The 23225-nt window shown below is 46.1% G+C and overlaps 1 protein-coding gene across 2 annotated transcripts in view; it reads right to left on the bottom strand.

The window, feature by feature from the left end:
• ASTN1 (astrotactin 1) overlaps positions 1-19393 on the bottom strand; it is a 246493-nt gene extending 227100 nt beyond the window's left edge. For both annotated transcript variants that reach the window (XM_081865108.1, XM_081865109.1), the window contains exon 1: positions 19036-19393. In XM_081865108.1, the coding sequence (XP_081721234.1) occupies positions 19036-19378 (343 nt within the window). In that variant the 5' untranslated portion in view covers positions 19379-19393. The remainder of the gene's footprint in view (positions 1-19035) is intronic.
• Between the last annotated feature and the right edge of the window lie 3832 nt (positions 19394-23225).

The following is a 23225-nucleotide window of genomic DNA, read 5'->3' as shown; positions in this document are numbered from 1 at the left end:
CACAATGGCCTTTAAGAGGACAGTGGCACTAAACAATGAGACTGGGAAACCCATGGCATCTATGACGGGTTTCTGATGAGTTCCAGAAGTAATGGATTTGGACAGAAAAGCAGAGGAATCCTACCAGGAGAGAGGGGGGCAAAATAGCAGGAGATCCCACCACTCCAGACCACTGCAGACAGAAACTGGTGCAAATACATGACCCATCTAAATAGATGCTAGAATCTTAATGCTAGACTACAGGCAAGACTTGGAACAAGCAGGCTAGGGTCAGTCCTTCCCTCGCATGCCCCCTTCCAGAGTGTGATGCGCCCACAAGGCCAGTTTCCTGTGCCCTGATGGGGGAACCTGAACAAATCAATCCAGCCCATGGCTCAGATTTGGACTGGTAACCACCTTAGCACTTTGGAAGCTGTTCAATCAAAGTTTCTAAGGCAGATTTTTTCTGTACCGCCATGCATCCCAAACACATCATTGAGACTGGAGGTAAGTCTCACCTGAGTAGAAGTACGGACTTGGCAAAGAACTCTTAACTTCTGGCTCTGCCTAAATCCCCCCGGTTTACTATCCCTAGTACTTCAAGACTCCCATAAAAGTGCCTGGTTTAAAACTGTCTATCAAAAACTTCACTCTAGTGGCCTATCCCCACAACACCTACTCACTATGGGCCCCACTGAAGCAAACAGTCTAATTGTTCAACGTCTAAAAGAAATTGAGCATCAGAACAACCTGGCCACTACAGTGGTACCTCGGGTTAAGTACTTACCGGTAATTCGTTCCAGAGGTCCGTTCTTAACCTGAAACTGTTCTTAACCTGAAGCACCACTTTAGCTAATGGGGCCTCCCGCTGCCGCCCTGCCGCCGGAGTACGATTTCTGTTCTCATCCTGAAGCAAAGTTCTTAACCTGAAACACTATTTCTGGGTTAGCAGAGTCTGTAACCTGAAGCGTATGTAACCCGAAGCGTATGTAACCCGAGGTACCACTGTATAAGGAAATTCTGTCCTTGGTATGTTCAGTTTCCACCTCTCCATTTTTATTCTCTGGCCCCATATCTGCACAGACTTATTATCCCAAAATATAGACGTGCTTTTACACTTGCAAGACTGGATGTTTTGCCATCTGCGGTACTTGAGGGTCGATTCCAAAAGATCCCGCCTGAGAAACGTCTTTGCCCCTGTGGAGATGGTAGCACCGAAACAGCGGCACACGTCCTCCTGTCCTGTACTCTCTACAAAGACCTGAGGAACGAGATCATCACCCCACTCGTACTAACCATCCCAGGGCGCTCAACTACTGTCACAATGTCATTTCTTCTATCAGATCAAAATGAGCAGATAACAGCAAAGGTTGCTAGGTTCATAGCAGGGGCCATCAGAATAAGGGCCTCTGACTGCTGATTCCGGATTTTAGATTGTGCTTTTATATCAAATTTCCTTTTCTGCATATACTGTAATGTTTTATTGTTGCTATGGCCATTGGCTAATGCGAATAAAGTTTTATCTCTCTCTCTCTCCTTCAAATTTGCATCACCTTTTTTCCCTTGTGGTGGATATGAACAGAAGAGCAGAAGGAGAGCCCTTCCGGATCAGGCCAATGGCCCGTCTGGTCCAGCATCTTGTTCTCACAGTGGCCAACCATATGCCTGAAGGAAACAAGCAAGGAAAAACATGAGCACAAGAGCACTCTCCCTTCTCATGGTTTCCAGCAACTGATATTCGTAAAAATTGCTGCCTTCAACTGTGGAGGTAGAGCATGGCCATCACGGTTGGTAGCCCTTTATAGCCCTCTCCTCCCCAAATTTGTCTTTTAAAATTATGCTTCCTGAAGGAGCAAGTTCCATAGTTCAACTACACACTGCATAAAGAAGTACTTTCTTTCTTTCTTTCTTTTTAGGGCTTTCTTTTTTTTATATAAATTTTTATTATGATTTTAAAGGTTACAAAAAGAAAAAAAAATAAAAAGACCTAAAAAGAAAAAAGGAAAAAAAAGAAAAATACAGAACAATACAAGCATAAGAAAAAGAAAGAAAGAATAAACCCAAACCTTTACATAACTTTCTTTCCTTTACTTATTTCCTTGACCTCCTCACGCCTCCCTTTTTTGTATTCTAATTCAATAAAACATTTAAGCAAATCCTTTCCATCTTTGTTTTTATCCTGATGATTTATCTTAATATACTAAATTTTACATTCTCTTCTTTCACTAGTTAACAATCCATTTTTACTTAGACCTTTATATCATTTCTGCTAAAAACCACATAGCTTCATTCCAACATCCTTCTAACATTCCTTAATTTTACAATGTTTCTGTAAATAAACTTTAAATTTCTTCCAATCTTCTTCCACCGACTCTTCACCTTGGTCTCGGATTCTGCCAGTCATTTCCGCCAATTCCACATAAAGAAGTACTTTCTTTTATCCATCTTAAATCTAGTTGGATCACCTCACCTACCTCACCCTTTTGCAGATATGGCTGGTTATTTCAACCCAATTTGTACCGTTCAGAATTCCCTGTGTGAATCACACCAGAAGCTCATGTATGTAATCCAGTTCCCTGGCATCAAATTAGAGAATGTTTGTTGTGCTTGAGTCCCATGGAAATCAATAAAACTTAAGGTGAATTTTCTGATTTTCCTGTAACGAATTGCAATTCTCCTCCTCTAGATTAGAGCCCCTCTCCGATAATGGCTACCCATGTGCCCTGGAAAGCTCATGAACTGGGTAGGATGGGCATGGCCAGTCTCTGGGAAATAATGGCAATGGTGAACATAGTGCCTCTTAACTACATGGATTTGCCCATTTTACTCCTGTAAAATTTCAGACTGTAATTATATGCTGCTGGTATGGTTTTAGTTTTCTCTCTTTTATACCGACTATCTTAATACTTTAAAGACATGTTTTAAATAACTGTATTTTGCATTCTTATGCTTTGACTGTATTTATTACATGTTGTGCATCACCCAGAGAACTTAAGTTAAAGTGTGTTTAATACACACTGTAAATAAATAAAAATGTCCATATTGCACCAGCTTGTAAAAAGAGCAGAAAGTGTGTGTGTGTGTGTGTGTGTGTGTGTGTATATAATTTTATTTGCATGTTTTATTTTGCATCAGGAAATTCTGGTGTTTCTTCCATGCACAATCTGGCTGATTGTTCTCATCCACCCCTCAACTACATCAATGATTCTGCCTTCTGTTTTTCAGAGGAGGAGCCATGTTAAGTCTTTTGCGGCAAAAGTCTTGAGGCACTTTAAAGACTAAAAAAATTATTGTGGCAGACACTTTCACTGATGCCAGTCCACTTCATAAGAGGCACTGTTACTCATTGTGTTAATTGCTTGAGTTCATGCTTTCCCAGCTAGGCAAGCAGGAGCGTTAGTGCAACAACAACAACAACCTGACCACTGCCACCCAGTTTCTTATCCTGCAGTTTTATACCCAACTCCAACACAGGTTATAATCTAAGAGTCCTTCAATGTGCAGCTTGACCCCTGGCTACTCAGCTTGAGATAGCAATGTGTGCTTGTGGATAGCTTGTACTGCTGCATTCAGTCCCTTACAAAAATAAATTACATGGGGGGATGACAAGGAACTAAAGGGCTCCCTTGCAGAACAAAAAGAATTCTTCTGCCCAGTAGCAAGGAAAAATAATGAGAAAGCAGGCAGCAGACTAGAGCACCTCTTGTCCTCTCCATTTGCAGGAAAAAACTTGTAAGGAAGATTCAGCAGCCTGCAATTTTGACTATCTTAAGTAATTTCAAATTGTACTCTTATAATACATTAAAGGACAAATTTGCATTTGCTTAAGTATCCAGGAATACCAGATTCAATTCTGCTTAACCAGAATATTATCAATGAGATCTCTGCAGAAAGATGTCAGTGCAAGTAAGGCAGGCCACAAGTTGCATTCCAAAGGTGAAGACAGGTGTAAAATATTTAGAGCAGCAAGGTCTGTTGCAAAGCACCAATTCTGACTTCAGCGCAAACAGACATTGTCTGACAGGAGCTCTTCAAAACGCAGAAATACCCTAAACCCCCAAACCTTCCATGGCCTAATCAATCAGGTTCCATTCTCTCTCTCTTTCACTTACACATACACATACCCAATCCCAATCCCAGGGTGGTATTCATCTGACTCCTCCTCAGAATAGACCTGTTGAAATTAATGGACTTGTTACTAGTAATGTCCATTGATTTCAGTGAGCCTACTCTGAGTAACACCAGCAGACTAAAGGGATTTTATTTTTCAGTGCTTAGTTCAGTGCAGCCTGAAACACACACAAATGAAGCTTTCCCCTAGTGCCAAGAAATTATTAATTTCCTTAAGTATGCTGACATTAAAATCACATAACTAAAAAAAAAGGTTTTTTTTAAGTGGTAAGCCTAATTATCAACAAAAGTAAGAGCACCTCTTAATTTTACAATGTCATGCAAAGAAGGACTTTCTCTGGACAGGTGTGTGTGTGTTATTTATTCCATGTTTCCTGCTTTACTGTCACTTTGGTGGATGTTCCGAGGACAGGTTAATTCCTCATGTCACCTTCTTGCATTGCCCTCGCAGAGCTACAGACAGCCCCTGTCGCCCTTGTCAAGTACATTCAATTCGCTGCAATGCTTCCAACCAGCAGTTCTTTATAGCCTTAAGGATCTGGCCTTATGGGAGCCAAACCCTCTCAGTGGAAAGCAATGGCTCAAGTAGGAGCAGGTCAGTAAAAGTAGCTGGTGAAAGTTGAAGTTAATTAAGGCCAGCTGGCAGGTGCCACAGTGCTAGGGCCTGGTGCTGTGTAGCCAGGAAAGTTGCCTGGTATTGAGCTGTAGGCACCAGCTGGTGCCTTTTCAGGAGAACTCCATGGACTCCCACCTTTGCATCCATCTCTAATTAATATCATGGTTCTCTATGGCACAGTACCTACAGAATTCCCTATATTAGTTTCTCTTTTATCTCCTTCTTTGACTGCCAACAGGGCTACTCCCACACTCTACCTGCAGTGGCACCCTGTGCCAGCCTCTTGTGTACATACGCCCTCTTCCAACCTTTCTTATTTCTGAAATGTGGCCTTGACAAAAGGTGTTGGCTTTGTGCAAGTGTACTAGAGTTGCCCTCATGTTGCTGGTTGTTTTTTTGTTTGTTTTTTCCTTTTCATGAAGTGGAGCATTGTATTAAGCTTAATTTGCCTTCATCTAGTTCATTTGCCTTTACTGTAATCATCTAGCTCAGGATTATATATTTCTTCCTTATTCAGTGTTTGCTTATTTGGTGTTTAGCAAATTAGACCCTGCTGTTGCAAGTCTCACAATGCCCCTGTGACTGAGCAGTGAAAGAGGCGATGGTGGAACTCATTGCTCAAGAAGATCTTTCTCCAAAAACTTTTATTTAGAGAAAGCGTGTTGATTTGTTTCTGGACTTAAGCTTGGGGAGTTTCATTAGTTCTCAGCTGATCTACTTTTCATCCCTTTCTTTTTTCCTCCTCTTCCTCCTCTTTCTTTATGCTCCTTTTCATACTGACCTGTGTCCTTTCTTAATTACTTAAGAAGCAAAAATATCCACCATCAAGAGTCACAAGTCTAATTTGCCAATTAAAGGTTAAGGGTAAAGGGGCCCCTGACCATTAGGTCCAGTCGTGGGCAACTCTGGGGTTGCGGCACTCATCTCTCTTTATTGGCCAAGGGAGCCGGCGTACAGCTTCCGGGTCATGTGGCCAGCATGACTAAGCCGCTTCTGGTGAAACCAGAGCATCGCACGGAAACGCCGTTTACCTTCCCGTCGGAGTGGTACCTATTTATCTACTTGCACTTTGGTGTGCTTTCGAACTGCTAGGTTGGCAGGAGGGACGTGGGTGGCGCTAGGGACGTGGGTGGCGCTGTGGGTTAAACCACAGAGCCTAGGACTTGTTGATCAGAAGGTCGGTGGTTCGAATCCCTGCGATGGGGTGAGCTCCCGTTGCTTGGTCCCTGTTCCTGCCAACTTTGCCAACTGGATTTGGCTATTTGACAAAGTCACCTGAGAGCAAATAAAGCTGATTCCTAGCAAGGATAGTGATTTCTGTATAAATTGCCTTTACTCCGAATTGGCTACTGTTGCCCTGATTTACTTATATGTTTGTTTATTTATGTGTTGTTGTTGTTTTACATAAATAAACTGCCCATTCAACAAGATCCTCCAGGTAGATAACAAAACAGTATAGTCAAACAGCCAAATCCGATTGGTTGAACTTTATGTACAGTGTTCGCCAGCAAATACACCTGTCTTCTCTTTCTTAAACTTATAATACTTTTTTCCCTCACCTATACCAACCCAGAACAAATCATCTGTTCCACAAGAGAGCATACATATATCCCACTGCTGAATGTGAAGGCAGAAAAGAAACAGAGAAGGGTTTGTTTGCTGAAACCCCTTCCCCAAGCCATACGCAGTGAAACGTAAGAACAAGACTGCAGTTATTTCTGAGCTACCTTTCCCCATGTTAAAGTGGGGGAATGACTTGTATTAAGAGACATTTTAAAATAGAAATAGATATACAAATTTTTGAGGGCACAAGGATTGAGGGCACAAGGAGAAGGGGACGACAGAGGTTGGACAGTGTTCTTGAAGCTACGAACATGAGTTTGACCAAACTGCAGGAGGCAGTGGAAGCTAGGAGTGCCTGAGGTGCTCTGGTCCATGGGGTCAGACATGACTAAATGACTAAACAACAACAACATACAAATTTTGAAATATTGCACTACATATATAAAGAAGATTTGCGTATTGTTTTGCATGTTTAAATTGTTGTTGTTCTTCTTTTGTACATTGCCTTAAGTATGTTTTTATAGAAATAAAATATTAAAGGAGTAAAACCCAAACAACCTTGAAATTCTCTGGCAGCAAATATAAATTGAGCTACTAGAATGTGTCCTTGAATTTGCTTGTTTGAATTGAGGATAACCACTAATTTGAATTCTGGCAGCTTTCCATGTTGTAGATTGTTAAATGTTCAGCTGCTGTCTAAGCTCACAACATCACCAGCCCCTGTGTGGTGGCAGCCACTGGTTTGGCAGAAACTGCTGTCTCCTCCACAGTTTTCTAGCTCCAAGGGTCTTTGTCACCCCCAGCGCAACCTACTGCCACTTGGATTAGTGCCTGAAACTTCCCATAATTAAGTTGATTATCATAATAGGGTGTTAAAAATCAAAACACAGCCATAAAAGTTCAAGTCCAACCAGTGTTTGCTAGCAAACTGTGAGACAACTGGAGCTGGGGTGTGATTTCTGCTCTAGAGAGACCTACCGAGCACAAGTATAGGAATACAGTACATTAAAAAAACCCTCAGGTAGTATGCAATTAGGGCAACATTTCATTGTTCAAAGGAAAGCTAAGCCTGCATAGCATTTCCTGGTTTGACAATTCCAGTCTCTTAATTGCTTCCTACCAAAGAAAACCATTAAATGAGCCATAAGCGCCAGGTGATGATTGCAATTATCATACGATAGCCTAATCACTTGGTGCATTCATTACATGGTGACAGATGTGCCATGTATTTTAATCTCCAAGCTGCAATGAATTATGGAAAGAGAGGGGTTCAACTAATCTTGTGCATAAATTGTGAATATGTTGATTGAATTAAACATACTTGTGTAGATCCTGCAATCTGCCTAGCCACAGAAAGAGCACAAAATGTGGAATTAGTAATATAGCTTCCCAAGAATACGCATCCCTGTGAATGTGGAACATATGACTAAAATAACTCAGAAGGGCCTAGGTAGTGCATCCCATTAGAGGCTTGAAAACTGCACACATTCTCCATATTATCTGAGTAGTTCATTCACTGCTGCACTGTGCCGGGACCCCACATTACTCTGCTAAATTTTGGGAACATACTTACTAATAAGCAACATCAGGGCTGCTTGCTTTCTTCACAATGAACTTCCTGGTCAAAGTGTTGCTATGTTTTTGCTGCAAATGACTAACAGTCCTCTGGATATTACTCTTAGTACTAATAAGGTATAGGTAAAGGGACCCCTGACCATTAGGTCCAGTCGTGGATGACTCTGGGGTTGCGGCGCTCATCTCGCTTTACTGGCTGAAGGAGCCGGCATACAACTTCCAGGTCATGTGGCCAGCATGACTAAGCCACTTCTGGTGAACCAGAGCAGCGCACGGAAACGCCATTTACCTTCCCGCTGGAGCAGTACCTATTTATCTACTTGCACTTTGACGTGCTTTTGAACTGCTAGGTTGGCAAGAGCAGGGACCGAGAAATGGGAGCTCACCCCGTCGCGGGGATTCGAACTGCTGACCTTCTGATCGGCAAGTCCTAGGCTCTGTGGTTTAGACCACAGCGCCACCCGTGTCCCTCCTTAGTGCTAATAGTATTTATTAAATTGATATAGTAGCCTCCCATTGGTAAATATTTCGTGGGTAGCTTACAAACAAGACAGCAAATATTACTTTAAAACATACAGTAGCTTAAAAGTGTGGGTGAAAAATAAGGTCTTCACCTTTTTCACCTGGCATGAAAAAGACCACAGAGAAGACACCAGGAAAGCCCTCTGAGGTTGCTATTCCACTGCCAAAAAGGCACTCTTATACAGACCTGTTGAACTACCAGAGCCACAGTACAAATGCAAAACCAACTTCTAAAATCATGAGACCTCACACAAACATAGCTCATACACCAAGTTTTGAAATCCTGACTAGCAATGCCTACTATCTTTCCAGATTTTTATTGGGTACAGCGTATGCTCTTTAAATACATTCTGGATAGGACAAGTCATTACAGAACAGAAGCAGATGGAGACCAGCATACAGTGTAAGCAGCAACTTTCATTCGGTTGACTGCACACAGAAGTTTGTTCACGCTTTAATACAAAACCACGGGATAAGGACAAGGACCACAAGGCAACGTTTTCAGCCCTTGCAGCTGAAAAGTTATCTACCCCCAAAACACAAATAAAATCACAAAATCCCAGAAGCTGGAAGGGACCCCAAGGGTTATCTAGTCCAACCCCCTGCACTGCAGGAACCTTGCCCACAACCGTCCCTGGGTGGGCTTGAACCACCAACCTTCTGGTTAACAGCCAGATGCACTGATCCATTGTGCTACTGGGGGTTCTTCGTCTTTGTTTGAATGCCGCAGCACCAGTAAACCTTAGACTGTGCCTTAAAAAGGAGCTATATCTTGATAAATAGCTCCACTTTCAGTGAGAGGAGCTCCTTATTCAAAGGGCCATAGTTTGCTTTAACAGTTGTCATTTCAATAGCACACAGGAAGGCTCCTGAACTGGCATCAGAGGAGTCAAAGGGGGCCAACATGATCTCCTTAGGCCAGAGGTGCAACAAGCTCTTTTTAGCATCTAGAACTGGCTCTGAGGACCATTTCCTCTCCCACCCTATATCTCTAGACTCAACCCCTAAAGATGGAGGGTCTGAACCCACAGTCATCACACCATCCACACATAACGCTCACTTCCATATTGTGCACATCACCAAAAAGGACACCAGCAGCTTAATTTTTTTAAGACATCATGTACTCCAAGAAACTCTCTCCAGTATTTCATCTAGTTGAAGGTCGTGGTTGCTGCTTTCACAGTCCTAAGTCAAAGAGACAGCATACAGAAAGCTCAGAATAGTGCTTTCTACACAACCTCAAGCCCACTGCAAGGCAAAACTGGAGTCGTGTGTCCCAGACTAATCACAGGCGACGGGTAGATGAAATGACCGCTGTAGTCATTCCTGTATGCTGTCTTGCTGATGGAACTGGTAACGCAGACACAGTCTCCAAAACTGTCTGCCCATCGATAGGACTGAGCAACTGCAAGTCCAGCAAGAATTTCCCTGCCAGGGTCAGCCAGCAACAACCTTGCCCCAACTGCAACACCTGTGAATCCTTATCACTAGTAAGTTTTCAGATGAAAATGATGGTGTACATCCTTATAGAGAAATGCTGAAAACCTGAGCCAAGGAGACAAGTCACCAGCTGCCGCAGATGTGGAGCTCTCTGGCTGCAAAAACTCAGCTCTAATTCTTAGGATGCTACTGCAAGAGAAACAAGCTTCCAGAGTCACCCCTACAACTTCAGGACTAGACATGTAAGAGGGTTCAAGTTGAGTCCAGTTTCAGGAACCACAAGACACACCTACAGTGAGGGGGGAAAGTATTTTTGTTGTTGTTTAGTCGTTTAGTCGTGTCCGACTCTTCGTGACCCCATGGACCAGAGCAAGCCAGGCACTTCAGTCTTCCACTGCCTCCCACAGTGGTAGCTTCAAGAACACTATCCAACCATCTCGTCCTTTGTCGTCCCTTTCTCCTTCTGCCCTCCATCTTTCCCAACATCATGGTCTTTTCCAGGGAGTCTTCTCTTCTCATGAGGTGGCCAAAGTATTGGAGCCTCAGCTTCACAATCTGCCCTTCCAGTGAGCACTCAGGGCTGATTTCCTTCAGAATGGATAGGTTTGATTGATCTTCTTGCAGTCCATGGGACCCTCAAGAGTCTCCTCCAGCACCATAATTCAAAATTTGCCCGTTTGCCCTCTGATGAAGAAATGACCAGTCCATAATTTTAATGGTAGGTTTATTGTAGCTGTGAGAGACAGAATAACAACAGAGGGCAAACGGGCAAATTTAGCAGGGGGTCAAATACTTTCCCCCCTCACTGGAACCACTTGGAACCTCTCCAGGGTTAAGAACTCTAGCCAAGAGGAGATGAAAGTACTTTAAGAACATAAGAAGAGTCTGTTGGAGCAGGCCAATGACCCATCTAGTCCAGCATCCTCACAATGGCCAACCAGATGCCGGTGGGAAACCAGCAAACAGGATTCAAGTCCAAGGACACTCTCCTCTTCTTTGGTATCCAACAACTGGTATTCAGATACTCTAACTCCAGGAAGAAACAGGGCCAGGCATCTGGAGGCCTGGCTATTCCTGATGCAACACTGCTGCAAATCTAACTTCAAAAGAGTCTACTCTCAGGACCTCACCAGATAAACATGACATGGAATTGTGTGTTACTTTCCCCAAACAGTGTGTGTTGTAAAGCAGTCTTGGAGGCTGCAACTGAGAGTGGGAAAGTTGCAGGAAGAAAAGCTTCTTATCCCTTTCTCTTGTAACACTTTCTTCTCCAGTTGTTTTTCAACTCAAAACTGCATGCACACTGATGCTCTCCCACTTGCAGGAGAAAGTGCATGGGCCCCCCCATATCTTGTAAGCAGCTTGGGAGGAGAACACTGAGCTGAAAATTTGCCTGAGAAGACTTAAGAACTTTTTCCTTGCCTGCCCATCTTGAGTGTGTGTGAGAGAGGAAAACAACACAGTGTAATTAAATGGAGAGTCCTAGGAACAACCAGCATTGTGGTTGTCTGCTGAATAGCTTCCTATATTCAGCTCCAACCCTTTCTGCTGTTGCCTTTGGTAGATCAGGTCAGTTTCCTTTCTACACAACCCATCATATTCAAATCACAGTTTCTCTTTATATAGAATGAAGAGGTCTAAGGTTGCAAATATGAACCCAGATGACTTTTGCACCAATTAAACTGCCCTCTTCCTAACAGAGGTTAACAACATACACAGATACAACCTCTTCCTTCCTTGTTATGAATTGAATTAATCCCATCAGACTCCAAAGGCCCAAGTGCTCAGAGGCTGTTTGATATGGATCCCGCATCAACTGAGCAACAATCTAGTTTCGCTCCATCTTTTTCCTGTTCAAAGGCACTGCAAAACTAAATACATAAAGGTTATTACATTCACTCATACATGTTTTTCTAAGCTATATGCTATCATCCTTAGTGGCTTGGCCACTAACAATGAATATTGATTAATGATCAATCAAGGTTGACTAGGAATCTGTCCACTGCTTTTTTCAGAACCTTCAGCAATGTGAAGAAGTAATAAAAGTGTTCCTCTGAACATATACTAAATCCTTGTTTATTGCTGTACCGAATTCTAGCTCCCATGCTAGTAATTCCTAAAATGTATGTCAGGGCACAATGGTATGCTGCCTGCAACAAATAATTAAATTGTGATGGCTCCTGAGTGCCAAAAAAGCCAACATACAAAATAGCCTGCCTGTTGGAACTCTGCATGATAGGAATAAAAGTCTATACTTAGGTTACACACGAACACAAAGCATTCACTGTACAAACAGAAGGACAAAGCATACCTTCATGTTTGTGCAAATCACTGTTTGTGTGAAAAGTGTCTCTAGAAATGATGCACTATGCTCACAGCTCTCCCTTGTGTGATCAGAAATACTGATTGCCCCATGGACAGCCTCACACACAACTGTACACCCATAGGCCCCTTTCACACTAATGCTGAACATATGGAAGCTGAGGGGAGATCAGCAGGTGTGCCCATGTCAAGGGCACACCAGCACGCATGATCTCACTTCCCCTTTGTGTATTCAGTTAACAAGCGGGTGATGAGTACCTTGCAGAGGTCTTTTCTGTTGCCTCCTTCCGGTTGGCCTCTGCCGGGAGGGTGAGAAGTCTATCCGATCTCTGAATCTGGTGTGATTCAGCTCAACTGAGCACTCCAGATCCAGAGATGTAGAAGCACCTACTCTTGGTGGGGGTTCTCAACTCTAAGTTTGTCGCCTTCCAATCAGGAAGTTTGCCTGAGGGAAGGAGGGCAACACTCACTTATCTTTTCACGTGTAAGTATGCCACCAGTTTCAATGCTACAAAAGTGTGACCCACTTTTTATCAGAAATTTTGGGGCCACTGCCCTGGACCTTCTATGTCTTATTTCTCACGACCTTCTTGCCCCTTCCCACCTGTGTCTTCCAGTTACAATGCTCCTGTGCCTGGATCAGCTTCCTCCTGCCCACCACTTTGACATTCCCTTCTCCCCAAACCTTTCCTCTATGGCACATTTAGTTATCTCTTCTCTGTAGTCCTGCATCTCCATCGTTGAGAGCTCTCTTCTCATTCTGCACCATGTTTATTATTCATTTTCTTTTCAACATTATAACCCCACCGAGCAAGCACCATGTCACGTTTGTGTTAAACAGTTGAAAATAAATAATGAACAGCTACAGATCAAGCTATTTACATACATGCAATTATCACAGCAACCCTCTTAAGATTTTACACATACTCCAAGATCCGGGTTTCATCTGTTCTCTCACACACCTAAAAGTTCAGGAGGCTGAAAGAGTACAGATTAGGAAGGGAGAGAAGAAATTGTTGGTGGTTTATCCTAAACTGTATTGAGACTCCAGTTATGCCCCCATGGGTTGGCATTGCGAGTGGGGAAAACCTTGGCCTGAATAGCACAGTCCTCCACTGTGTGTTGCCATGGCAACCTCACCAGGTCTTTCTGCAGCAGAGGCTGTGTAGCAAATGCGCCAAGAGCCCAATTTGCAGCCACCCCATCGCTGCAACTGAGTCATGGGCACAAACTTCTGCGTGGAAGCCCAGAGGCATATTAAAATGTAGGGATGAAGTAGAAGCTTTTGGGTGGGGTGGGGAGGCAGGAATTCGATTCGGTTGTTTGGGAGCTTGCCTTATGCCAACTCTGCATGAGCCAGCACTAGCACAATCTGCTCTGTCTATATTTACCATGTACATTTCACAACCTCAGCTCTCTCTTTCCCCTCCCCCCCATACACCCACCAACAAAGACACGTTTCATGGACCACAAGGGACTAGTAACAGCTGTATACTAATATACCTCTGCAAAGAAAAAAACCTCACATACATAAGGACATTTAGCAATATAATGAAAGGCGGTATATGAATTCTAATAATAATAATAATTATAATTAAATATTCTTTACAATTAAGCCATTTTAGCTGATTCATAATGTACGTTTCAACAAATTCATATCTGCATATTTGAACAAGCACATGTGGTGCTCTTTTCAGTAACTGCTATACGCTTGTGAAACTAATTTCTTGTGGAGAGCCATCAATACCTGAGCTTTATATTTTCCAGAAGTACTATAAAACTTGGGCTTGAAATAGCATTCTGTGGCTAGGAATAAGCAGGTGTTAGTAAAACTAAATTTTTGTGTTTTTTGTTTTGTTTTTATTTGTTTCACTATTGCTGCACAGTGGCCTGGTTTGCACATCACACTTAGTCAAACTTTGCCTTAGTCCACACTAAGGGCCAGATTTGATGAAGTGAAGGGCCATGAAGACCGACCTATAGGGCCAATCAAAGTTGTTGAGCTTTTTTAGTTGGCAAGGTTTTTTAAGGATTTTACCCCTGGAAATAAACAGCTGCAGGGACCAGATTAAACAGCTGCAGGGACCAGGGGGCCGGATTAGTGGAAATGTATGAGTGTATGGACTCACATTTGCTTTGCTCCAAACCCAGCCTTTTGCTCCTGCACCACACTGAGCTAAGCCAAAGGCTTAGCATGTCTTCCATACCTGGGCTAAGTCTCATTAGAATCACATAAACTACCAGCACTTCAGACTTCTCCAGCTACTGTAAGCTCTATTAATTTACCTGAAGCAGCCTGTACTGAGCTGGCCTCTGAAGCAAGATGTGCTGAGTAAACTAATCATGATTGTTTGAAAAAGGTACATTTAAAAGAAACTTTGGCATTCTTTGCCCATCTGCAAGGATTTCCATGGGTGCGCACTGTGGTCAAAATGCATTTTCTACAACCTAGAGACTGAGGCAAGTAGGCAGAAATATGAAGAAGAGGAACTCTATTGCCTCCATGAGCTCATGAAGAAATATTTTTTTAAAGGCATCCCAAACATCTCCCCAAAAGCCAGAATAAGAGTGAGTTGGGTTAGGCTATTTGTATTGGTTAGGGGTTTGGGGAGGCAGATTGTTGCTGTTATCGATTTTTGTATCATAATCTTAGAAATTATTGTGATTCACGTGGACATTGTTTAATTTGGTTCCGTACTTTTGAGTTAAAGCTATGGTTTTCCCAGTAGTGATGTATGGAAGTGAGAACTAGACCATATAGAAGGCTGATCGCCGAAGAATTGATGCTTTTTGAATTATGGTGCTGGAGGAGACTCTTGAAAGTCCCATGGACTGCAAGAACCTCTCCGTTCTTAAGGAAATCAGCCCTGAGCGCTCACTGGAAGGACAGATTGTGAAGCTGAGGCTCCAATACTTTGGCTACCTCAGGAGAAGAGAAGACTCCCTGGAAAAGACCCTGATGCTGGGAAAGATTGAGGGAACAAGGAGAAGGGGACGACAGAGGATGAGATGGTTGGATAGTGTTCTTGAAGCTACCAGCATGAGTTTGACCAAACTGCGGGAGGCAGTGGAAGACAGGAGTGCCTGGCATGCTCTGTTCCATGGGGTCACGAAGAGTCGGACACCACTAAACGACTAAACAACAACAACAACTTTTGATGCTTTATTTATTATGACCACTTTTTATGTTTGCAATTATGTAAATTTGCAGTGTTGTGTGCCACCTTGAGCATGGTTTGAACTGTTAATGGAAAGGTGGCATACAAATAAAACTCTGTACATATGTATGTATGTAGCATTTGCCAAGGCCAGGTGTCAAAAATTAGGAGACTGGCAGTAAAAACTAGGGCCACTTTGATGTAGGCCCTCAGAGAATCACAGACCTGTAGGCTCTTATGTGGAAGAAATGGAAGATCTCCTCCAAATCAGTCCCTTGCTAGCTGGCTAGCTCTAGAGCTGATGAGGGGTTACAGGCTGGATGATGGAGCGTTAAAATAAAAGGCCACTGCTCTTTCCTTCACTATCCTTTGTCACATATTTTCTCTGTATCGCTCTTTTCTCTCTCTTTTTACTTTCTTTCATTGTTTCCTCCCCCCGCCCCCAAAAATCCCAACATACTCCAGACTCCTACACTAGGACAAAAGAAGAGTGCTTTGCTGATAGCCACTAAGAAGTGATAAAACTAGGTAGCACTTCACTTTGCAGGTTGGGACTCACTTGATCAACCTGTAGTCTGAAATAAACAGACACAGGGTCAAGCACATTGGTCTGTGTTTCAGCGTTAAGTGTGGACCAAGTATATATGATAGTGAACATCTCAATAGCTATACAGTACTAGATAGGGTTAAGTTGTGAGAATGCAACAAATCTGACAGTATTTTTGGACAGTAGAACTTTAAGGTGTGGAGGGAGGACACACAGTTGCACATCAGGCAATAAGAAGAAAAACAACAACAGGACTCTGCATATCTTTATATAATTTGCATGCAAGAGATAAGGCACATGTGGAAGGACCATGTAATGCAGACGATACTGAAGTTTTGATGGATGCATGAGTCATACAGGCAGAAGGTGACCTGCATGTAGATGATTGGAGGGTGTTGTAATAATTATGTAGGGAGAATTAGATTGTTGACAGGATGAGTGGGGGTTATGCACTGATATCATAAAAAAAACAAATAAAGCAGCCTGCACAATTAAATTCTACTTTGCTTATAAGATTGATAATCATTTTTAGCTCAGCAAATGAGCAATTGACATATATTTGTTTTGGGTCCTGAGATGAGAGATTTACATATTTTCCTTCAAATAATGCACAAGCTGCATGAGAAACACATTTTAACAGCGCTCATATCATGATGTATTGGCCCACTGTGGCACAGTGACCTAGATGAGGAGGCTGTAGGTTCAAATCCTCCTCTGTATGACCATGCATGTGCTACATGTACACATGCATGCATGTACTGTGAGGTTTATGTGTGCAGGTGGAGATGCCCACTTTTGTCTTGGGCATACCCACAACTGGCATGCAACCACAAAATGCTATCCAATGCAGAATGAGGCACTACAGCAATGAGTTTGGGCAATGAGGAACATCTACCCCATAGGCCAAATTAGCCCCATTTGGCTCGTGATGCCAGTTCTCCACAGCCATGTCCAACTGCACCTGATGTCATATAAACAACAGAACTGCAGGGATTGGGTCTACTCAGAAACTCTTGAGTAGAACTCCCAAGTGGAGCCAATCCCTGGCAAAAGCAGTGTTTCCATGAAGCTGAGGCCAAAAGGAATGCATATGGCAGTGATGATAAAGGCATTACTGCCAAGTAAAATATTGGGGCCTCGCTGGGACTTCAGGAAGGGAAGAAAGGGTTCATCCTCACCCTCCTACACAATCCAATCTCAATGAAAATTATCCTCCCACATTTGGGTTCTGCTTGTTTTAAAATCATGAATGCAAGCATCAGATCATGTTTGGCCGCAAAGGTGCTGCTGACAGCTAAAAGGGGATTGAGTCTGGTAGCATATGTCACCTAGAGAGAATGACATAGGATTGCACCTAGCACATCAGGGTGCCTGAGGGGTTCCTGATGCCTGAGGTGACTGACATGGAGGAGAAGTGAATAGCAAAAGCCCTCAAGCCAGGCTGAAAATAGCACGCTGCCTTCAGCTGCCTCCTCACCCTGAGATTCTGTGGCTTTCCCTGAACTCTTAAAGCTAAATCCCTGAAAATCCAGGTCAAAACCTGAGACTTAATAATCCAAGTCATATCTCAAATGTTCACTCACCAGAATGAGCACATTTTATGGAGGATTTTGAGAAAATATAACCTGCTACTGCATGCACAAAAGGTCCCTAGCATGGGTGCATATGGCTTCTGTATGCAAAAAAGCGAAGTACACATCTCCTGCAGCACGCAGGACGCCTGGGCCTTTTATGTGGTGGCACCTCAGCTTTTGAACTCTCTCCCAGAGGTTTGCCTTTGTCCGATTGGAACCTGGTAGAAAACTCCTCCTCCCACCCCCTCAGGCTTTTCAGACCTGTGTTATTATAATTTAAATGCTACCTGGTTAGGCCTTTGCCACTGCAATAACAGTGGTGCATTTTTAGACGCTGCAAGATGCTTTGGAAACTTTTGTGCCGCCGTATGTCACCAAATAATGGAACAAATAGATAAATAGATAGAAGAAACCTGCTTGGCTTCTATGGCTCAGAGTATCAGAGATCAGCAACTCAGGATGTTCCAGGAGAGGAAACCTAGTTGCATCTAAGGACAAGCAACCGCCACTGGGAGATTTGGAGCCCTTGGTGCTGAAGCCTCTGTGCTGCTCTAACCAGAGGCACCACCGTCTCTTCCCCAAACTCCCCCTCCGACCCCAAGCAGGCAGACAAATGGCAGCTCAAGTGGCAGCGCACTGGCTGGCTGCCTGGGCACAGCATCCCTGCCTCTCTGGGCAAGCAAGCAAGCAAGCAACTGACCATGGCAGGCCGCCTTGGCCACTGGCAGCACCTGCTGGGCAGGCCCAAGCCAGTGGCATAGCATGGGTTGACAGCACCCGGGGCAAGGCAAGTAATTTGCGCCCCCTAACCCGTGGATTTGCGCCCCCTAACCCTAACCCCCAGATGTTGCGCCCGGTGCGGCCGGCCCCCCCTGCACCCCCCACGCTACGCCACTGGCCCAAGCTCCCTCCTCAAGCCGCCCAGAGACTGGCAGGGGTGGCAGCTGCTCTTTCAGAGGGAGGCTGAGGCCCCCACCTGCCCCCTCCAGGGGCTGCACTGGGGGCAGGTAGGCCCGGCTTTGCTGGGCTGGGCTGGGCTGGCCCTGGCCTGCCCCGCAAGAAGGAGGCCCAAGTTCCATCCCCGGGCCTCTCCAGGGAGGGCTGTTGGGAGAGACTCCCTGGCCTGAAATAATCCTGCAGAGCCGCTGCCAGTCCGTGTGGGCAATACGGAGCAAGATGGCCTCATGGTGTGGCTGCTCCTCCCGTCGGCCAGGGGTCGGGAAAGGCGGCTGAGGGAGAAGCAGCTGTCGCAGCCTCCGCTCTCGCTCCGGGAACTACGCGACGCCTCCCGCCCGCTGGGCCTGGTGGCGGAGCCCAGCCGGTGCCTCACCCGACCCCCCGAGCCGCCGCCGCCGCCGCCGCTCAGGTGGCAAGGCGCCGAGGGCCGCGCACTCTCTCGCTCGCTCGCTCGCTCGGCGGGCCTCGGCGGGGCAGGGTGGCCGGCAGAGCCAGCCGGGCCGAGGGCCCCGGGAAGCCCGGCGCCGGCCAGGCTAGGGCCGCGTGCGGACGGGGAAGGTCCCCTCGCTGGGCGCGGAGCCGAGGCCGAAGGGGGCGGGCGGGCGGGCGGGCGAGGGAGGGAGGGAGGGAGGCCGTCCAGGCCGGACTCACCCAGCACGAAGTAGGGCAGCTCGGTGTTCTCCAGGTCGTCGACCACCACCATCTCCCCCGGGAAATCGTTGCGCACCGAGAAGAGCAGCTTGGGCTCGGAGGCCGACGGGCTGTGCATGATGCTCAGGTCGTTCTCCCGCAGGAAGGGCAGCGCCGACACCGTGATGCTCTTCAGCTTGCACTCCATCTCCTTCGAAGGGTCCCCGTCCGACTCGGCCGGCCCCGCGGCGGCGGCGGCGGCGGCAGCAGCAGCGGCGGCGGCCCCGGCCCCGGCGGCGGCGGCTGGGAGGCGGCAGCAGCAGTAGCAGCAAGCGAGCAAGATGCAGAGGCGAGCGAAAGCCATCTTGAGGCTGCGGGCGCCGAAGACGCTCCCTGGTCCCGAAGCGGGGCTCCCGGCGCCTGCTGCTGGGCGAGGCGACCGGGCTGCGGAGGGGGCGAGAAGCGAGGGAGGGAGGCTCTTTGTCTGCCGCCGAAAGGGAGCGCAAGGCTGGCGGAGGAGGCGATCACGAAAGCGGGCTCGTCGCCGTTCCCGGCGCCTTCCTCCTCCTTTGCATCTTCTTCGCCGCGCACTCGCGCGCTCAGGCTGCTAGTCGCCACCTGGGTGGTGCAGCGCTGCTGGCGGGGGGGGGGGGGAGGGCGATGCACAGCTACATTTGGGGGTGCAAGGAGGCTTCCCTTTTAAAAAAGAAAAGCCCCTTCCGTGACCCTGAGCATGCAAGTGAGAGATGCCACGCGAGAGAAGCCCCGCAGGATCAAAAGTCCAGCATCCGATTCCTCTTTGGGGGTAGATAACCCCCAAAGAGAATGCTGGATGCTTCGCCTGTCCCCCAAGTATTGGCATTCAAAGGTATCCTGCCTCTGGAGGCTATGCTTACCTGTTGTGGCTAATAACTGCTTATAAACAATACGGGGGTTTTTTTTGGGGGGGGTTATCCAAGGTGCATCTTTTGAATCCCCACTGCTGGCTCAAAGCACTTTAAAGAAAACCCTTTTAACCAAGTGAAAGCTGTTGGTTGTTTTTTTTAATGGCTTTAGAATTCCATTCATACTAACGGGGAAGAATTCAGCATAAAATGCCTGCACTGTTTCTGTCCCCCCAATAATTTTTTGGAAAAGTATTCTACCAAGTGGAAAACGCTGAATAAGCACAAGTTAAATGTGTGCAAGTTGCAAGTTACCTGAATATTGGATTTCTTGTGAAATCTCCAATCTTATACCCGCTTACCTGAATGAGCCTGGGGGCGGGGCCAGTCACCTGTGGGGTGGGGCAAGCCAGGGCAGGACGTTCCGGCGGGGCCTCCAAGGAGTCTGCCTGCCTTCTCCCACTCAGCCGCCCTACAGCTGAGGGGGAGGTTCCGGGTGGACCCTTTGGGGCAGCGCGGAGCCTGTGGGCACCAAAGCCACCGCGTCACTCCCAGGAGAGACACATGGCTCTGGCACACTGCAGGCCCTGCAATGAGTGCCACCCAGCATTTTGTCACCCCCCTCAGTGGTGACACCTGGGGCGACCCGCCCGCACCACACACCCCTTCCTTCATCCCTGGTTGGAAGGGATCCTGAGGATCATCTAGTCCAGTGTTTCCCAACCTTGTGCCTCCAGCTGTTTCTGGACTACAATTCCCATCATCCCTTGCCACTGGTCTTGCTAGTCAGGGATGATGGGAGTTGTAGTTCAAAAACAGCTGGAGGCACAAGGTTGGGAAACACTGAATATGCAGCTGTCCCATATGCGGATTGAACCTGCAACCTTAGCCTTATCAGCACCATGCTCTAAGCAACTGAGGTATCCAGGCTGACATGTACAGGATCGCACTATAAATGTATCTGCTGATACATGGCTTCTCTGTTCCCCATTTTGTCTTCACAACAATCGCTTGAGGGAGGCTTGGCAGCACAATAGTGACTGGAACAAGCCCACCCAATGTGCTGCATCCAGCATATAACCCATTACGCAACAGCTGCTTTCAAGCAGCAGCCGCAATTTCAAATATGCAAAGAATCAGGGTTCACGCACATTACTCAGGAGCAGGACAGTGCCGAAAGCCCCCTCTGGTTCAGAATGGGTCTAATGTAAAACCAGATTAAGTTTAAACATACAAAGTCCACCGGATTAATCTATTTTAAACAAATCCATTCATGATTTCTTTTGGTTGGAGCTCGTATTTGTGAGGATGCCATTCTACAAAGCTGTGTTTGTCATAGTCACACTTTACATTTTTTGGATTACACTTAATTAAAAATACAGTGGAACCTTGGGTTGCGGACGTGATCCATGTGGGAGGCATGTTCACACCCGCAGCATTCGCCCCCCCCCTTTCCCAGAGTTTTTTAGGGAGGATGGCGTTGTCGGCAAGGATGGAGGAGGCGGGCAGCAACTGGAGGGTGGCTCCTCCAGCGAGGAAGAGGTGGAGGCTGGATGCGGTGCCTCCCAGCTCAGCTGACCACTTCATGCCACAGTGGCCACAGCAGACGGAGGCTCCAGGCATATAGCGGAAGCGGGCAAGGGCAGCAAGCTGATGCCGGGAGGTGCCACATCCAGCCTCCGCCGCTTCCCTGGCACCCTCCAGAACTTGGCACCCTGCAGCACTAACCTCTATGGGTAAGACGCCCCTGAGTCCCTCAAATTCAGAAGTAAACTGAGATTTGAATCCGGATCTCCAGAACAAAAGTCAACACAATACCCATAGGCAGAATTGCTGGAAGTGAAAGTGTGTTTTGCAAAATTTGTTGCACACCTGTCAAAGTGGCCCAGAGGATCTGGCCCATGAGGTTAGAAAAATCTTCCACCTCTGATTTATCTACTTGCATGGTTCAAGTCCAAGCCCCTCATGATCTTCATTTTATCCAGTCACCTCTGACCTATACAGCCATGTGTATCCAGCAAAGCCTTTCTACCTTCCCACACACTGATTCTACCACCCAGGTTGTATCATGGAGGAAAGGTTTTAGAATCTGAAAGCACTTCCTTTCAAAGCTATAGACTCCACTTTCTGTTCTTCAAGGCCCTTTACACCAGCATGCCAGGCAGAATCTAAGTACAATGAGAACTTGATTATTCTCCCACTGATGGCCTCAGCAATGGCAATTAGTAGCTAAAAGGAAAGGGCTCTCGGCGGGATCTGGATCTAGGCAAGATAGAATGGTGCTCCCTCTCCCTCTAATGGCCTCAGCCATCTAGATGTTTATGATTGGAACATGAGGTTCTCGCCAACCCTGCTCTGCACCCTCCTTGAGTGTTTTGCCTGCCTGGAATGTGTTTTTGAACAGCTATAATGCCTCTCTTTATCAACGACTTGGATGATGGACTCAAGGGCATCCTGATCAAATTTGCAGATGACACCAAACTGGGAGGGGTGGCTAACACCCCAGAGGACAGGATCACACTTCAAAACGACCTTGACAGATTAGAGAACTGGGCCCAAACAAACAAGATGAATCTTAACAGGGAGAAATGTAAAGTATTGCACTTGGGCAAAAAAATGAGAGGCACAAATACAAGATGGGTGACAGCTGGCTTGAGAGCAGTACATGTGAAAAGGATCTAGGAGTCTTGGTTGACCACAAACTTGACATGAGCCAACAGTGTGATGCGGCAGCTAAAAAAGCCAATGCAATTCTGGGCTGCATCAATAGGAGTATAGCATCTAGATCAAGGGAAGTAATAGTGCCACTGTTAGTGGTCAGACCTCACCTGGAGTACTGTGTTCAGTTCTGGGCACCACAGTTCAAGAAGGACACTGACAAACTGGAATGTGTCCAGAGGAGGGCAACCAAAATGGTCAAAGGCCTGGAAACGATGCCTTCTGAGGAACGGCTAAGGGAGCTGGGCATGTTTAGCCTGGAGAAGAGGAGGTTAAGGGGTGATATGATAGCCATGTTCAAATATATAAAAGGATGTCACATAGAGGAGGGAGAAAGGTTGTTTTCTGCTGCTCCAGAGAAGCGGACACGGAGCAATGGCTCCAAACTACAAGAAAGAAGATTCCACCTAAACATTAGGAAGAACTTCCTGACAGTAAGAGCTGTTTGACAGTGGAATTTGCTGCCAAGGAGTGTGGTGGAGTCTCCTTCTTTGGAGGTCTTTAAGCAGAGGCTTGACAACCATATGTCAGGAGTGCTCTGATGGTGTTTCCTGCTTGGCAGGGGGTTGGACTCGATGGCCCTTGTGGTCTCTTCCAACTCTGATTCTA

This window comes from Podarcis erhardii (genome assembly GCF_964252035.2).
Source record: "Podarcis erhardii genome assembly, chromosome: 6".
Lineage (NCBI taxonomy): Eukaryota > Metazoa > Chordata > Lepidosauria > Squamata > Lacertidae > Podarcis > Podarcis erhardii.
This window is presented reverse-complemented; position numbering and strand designations above follow the sequence as displayed.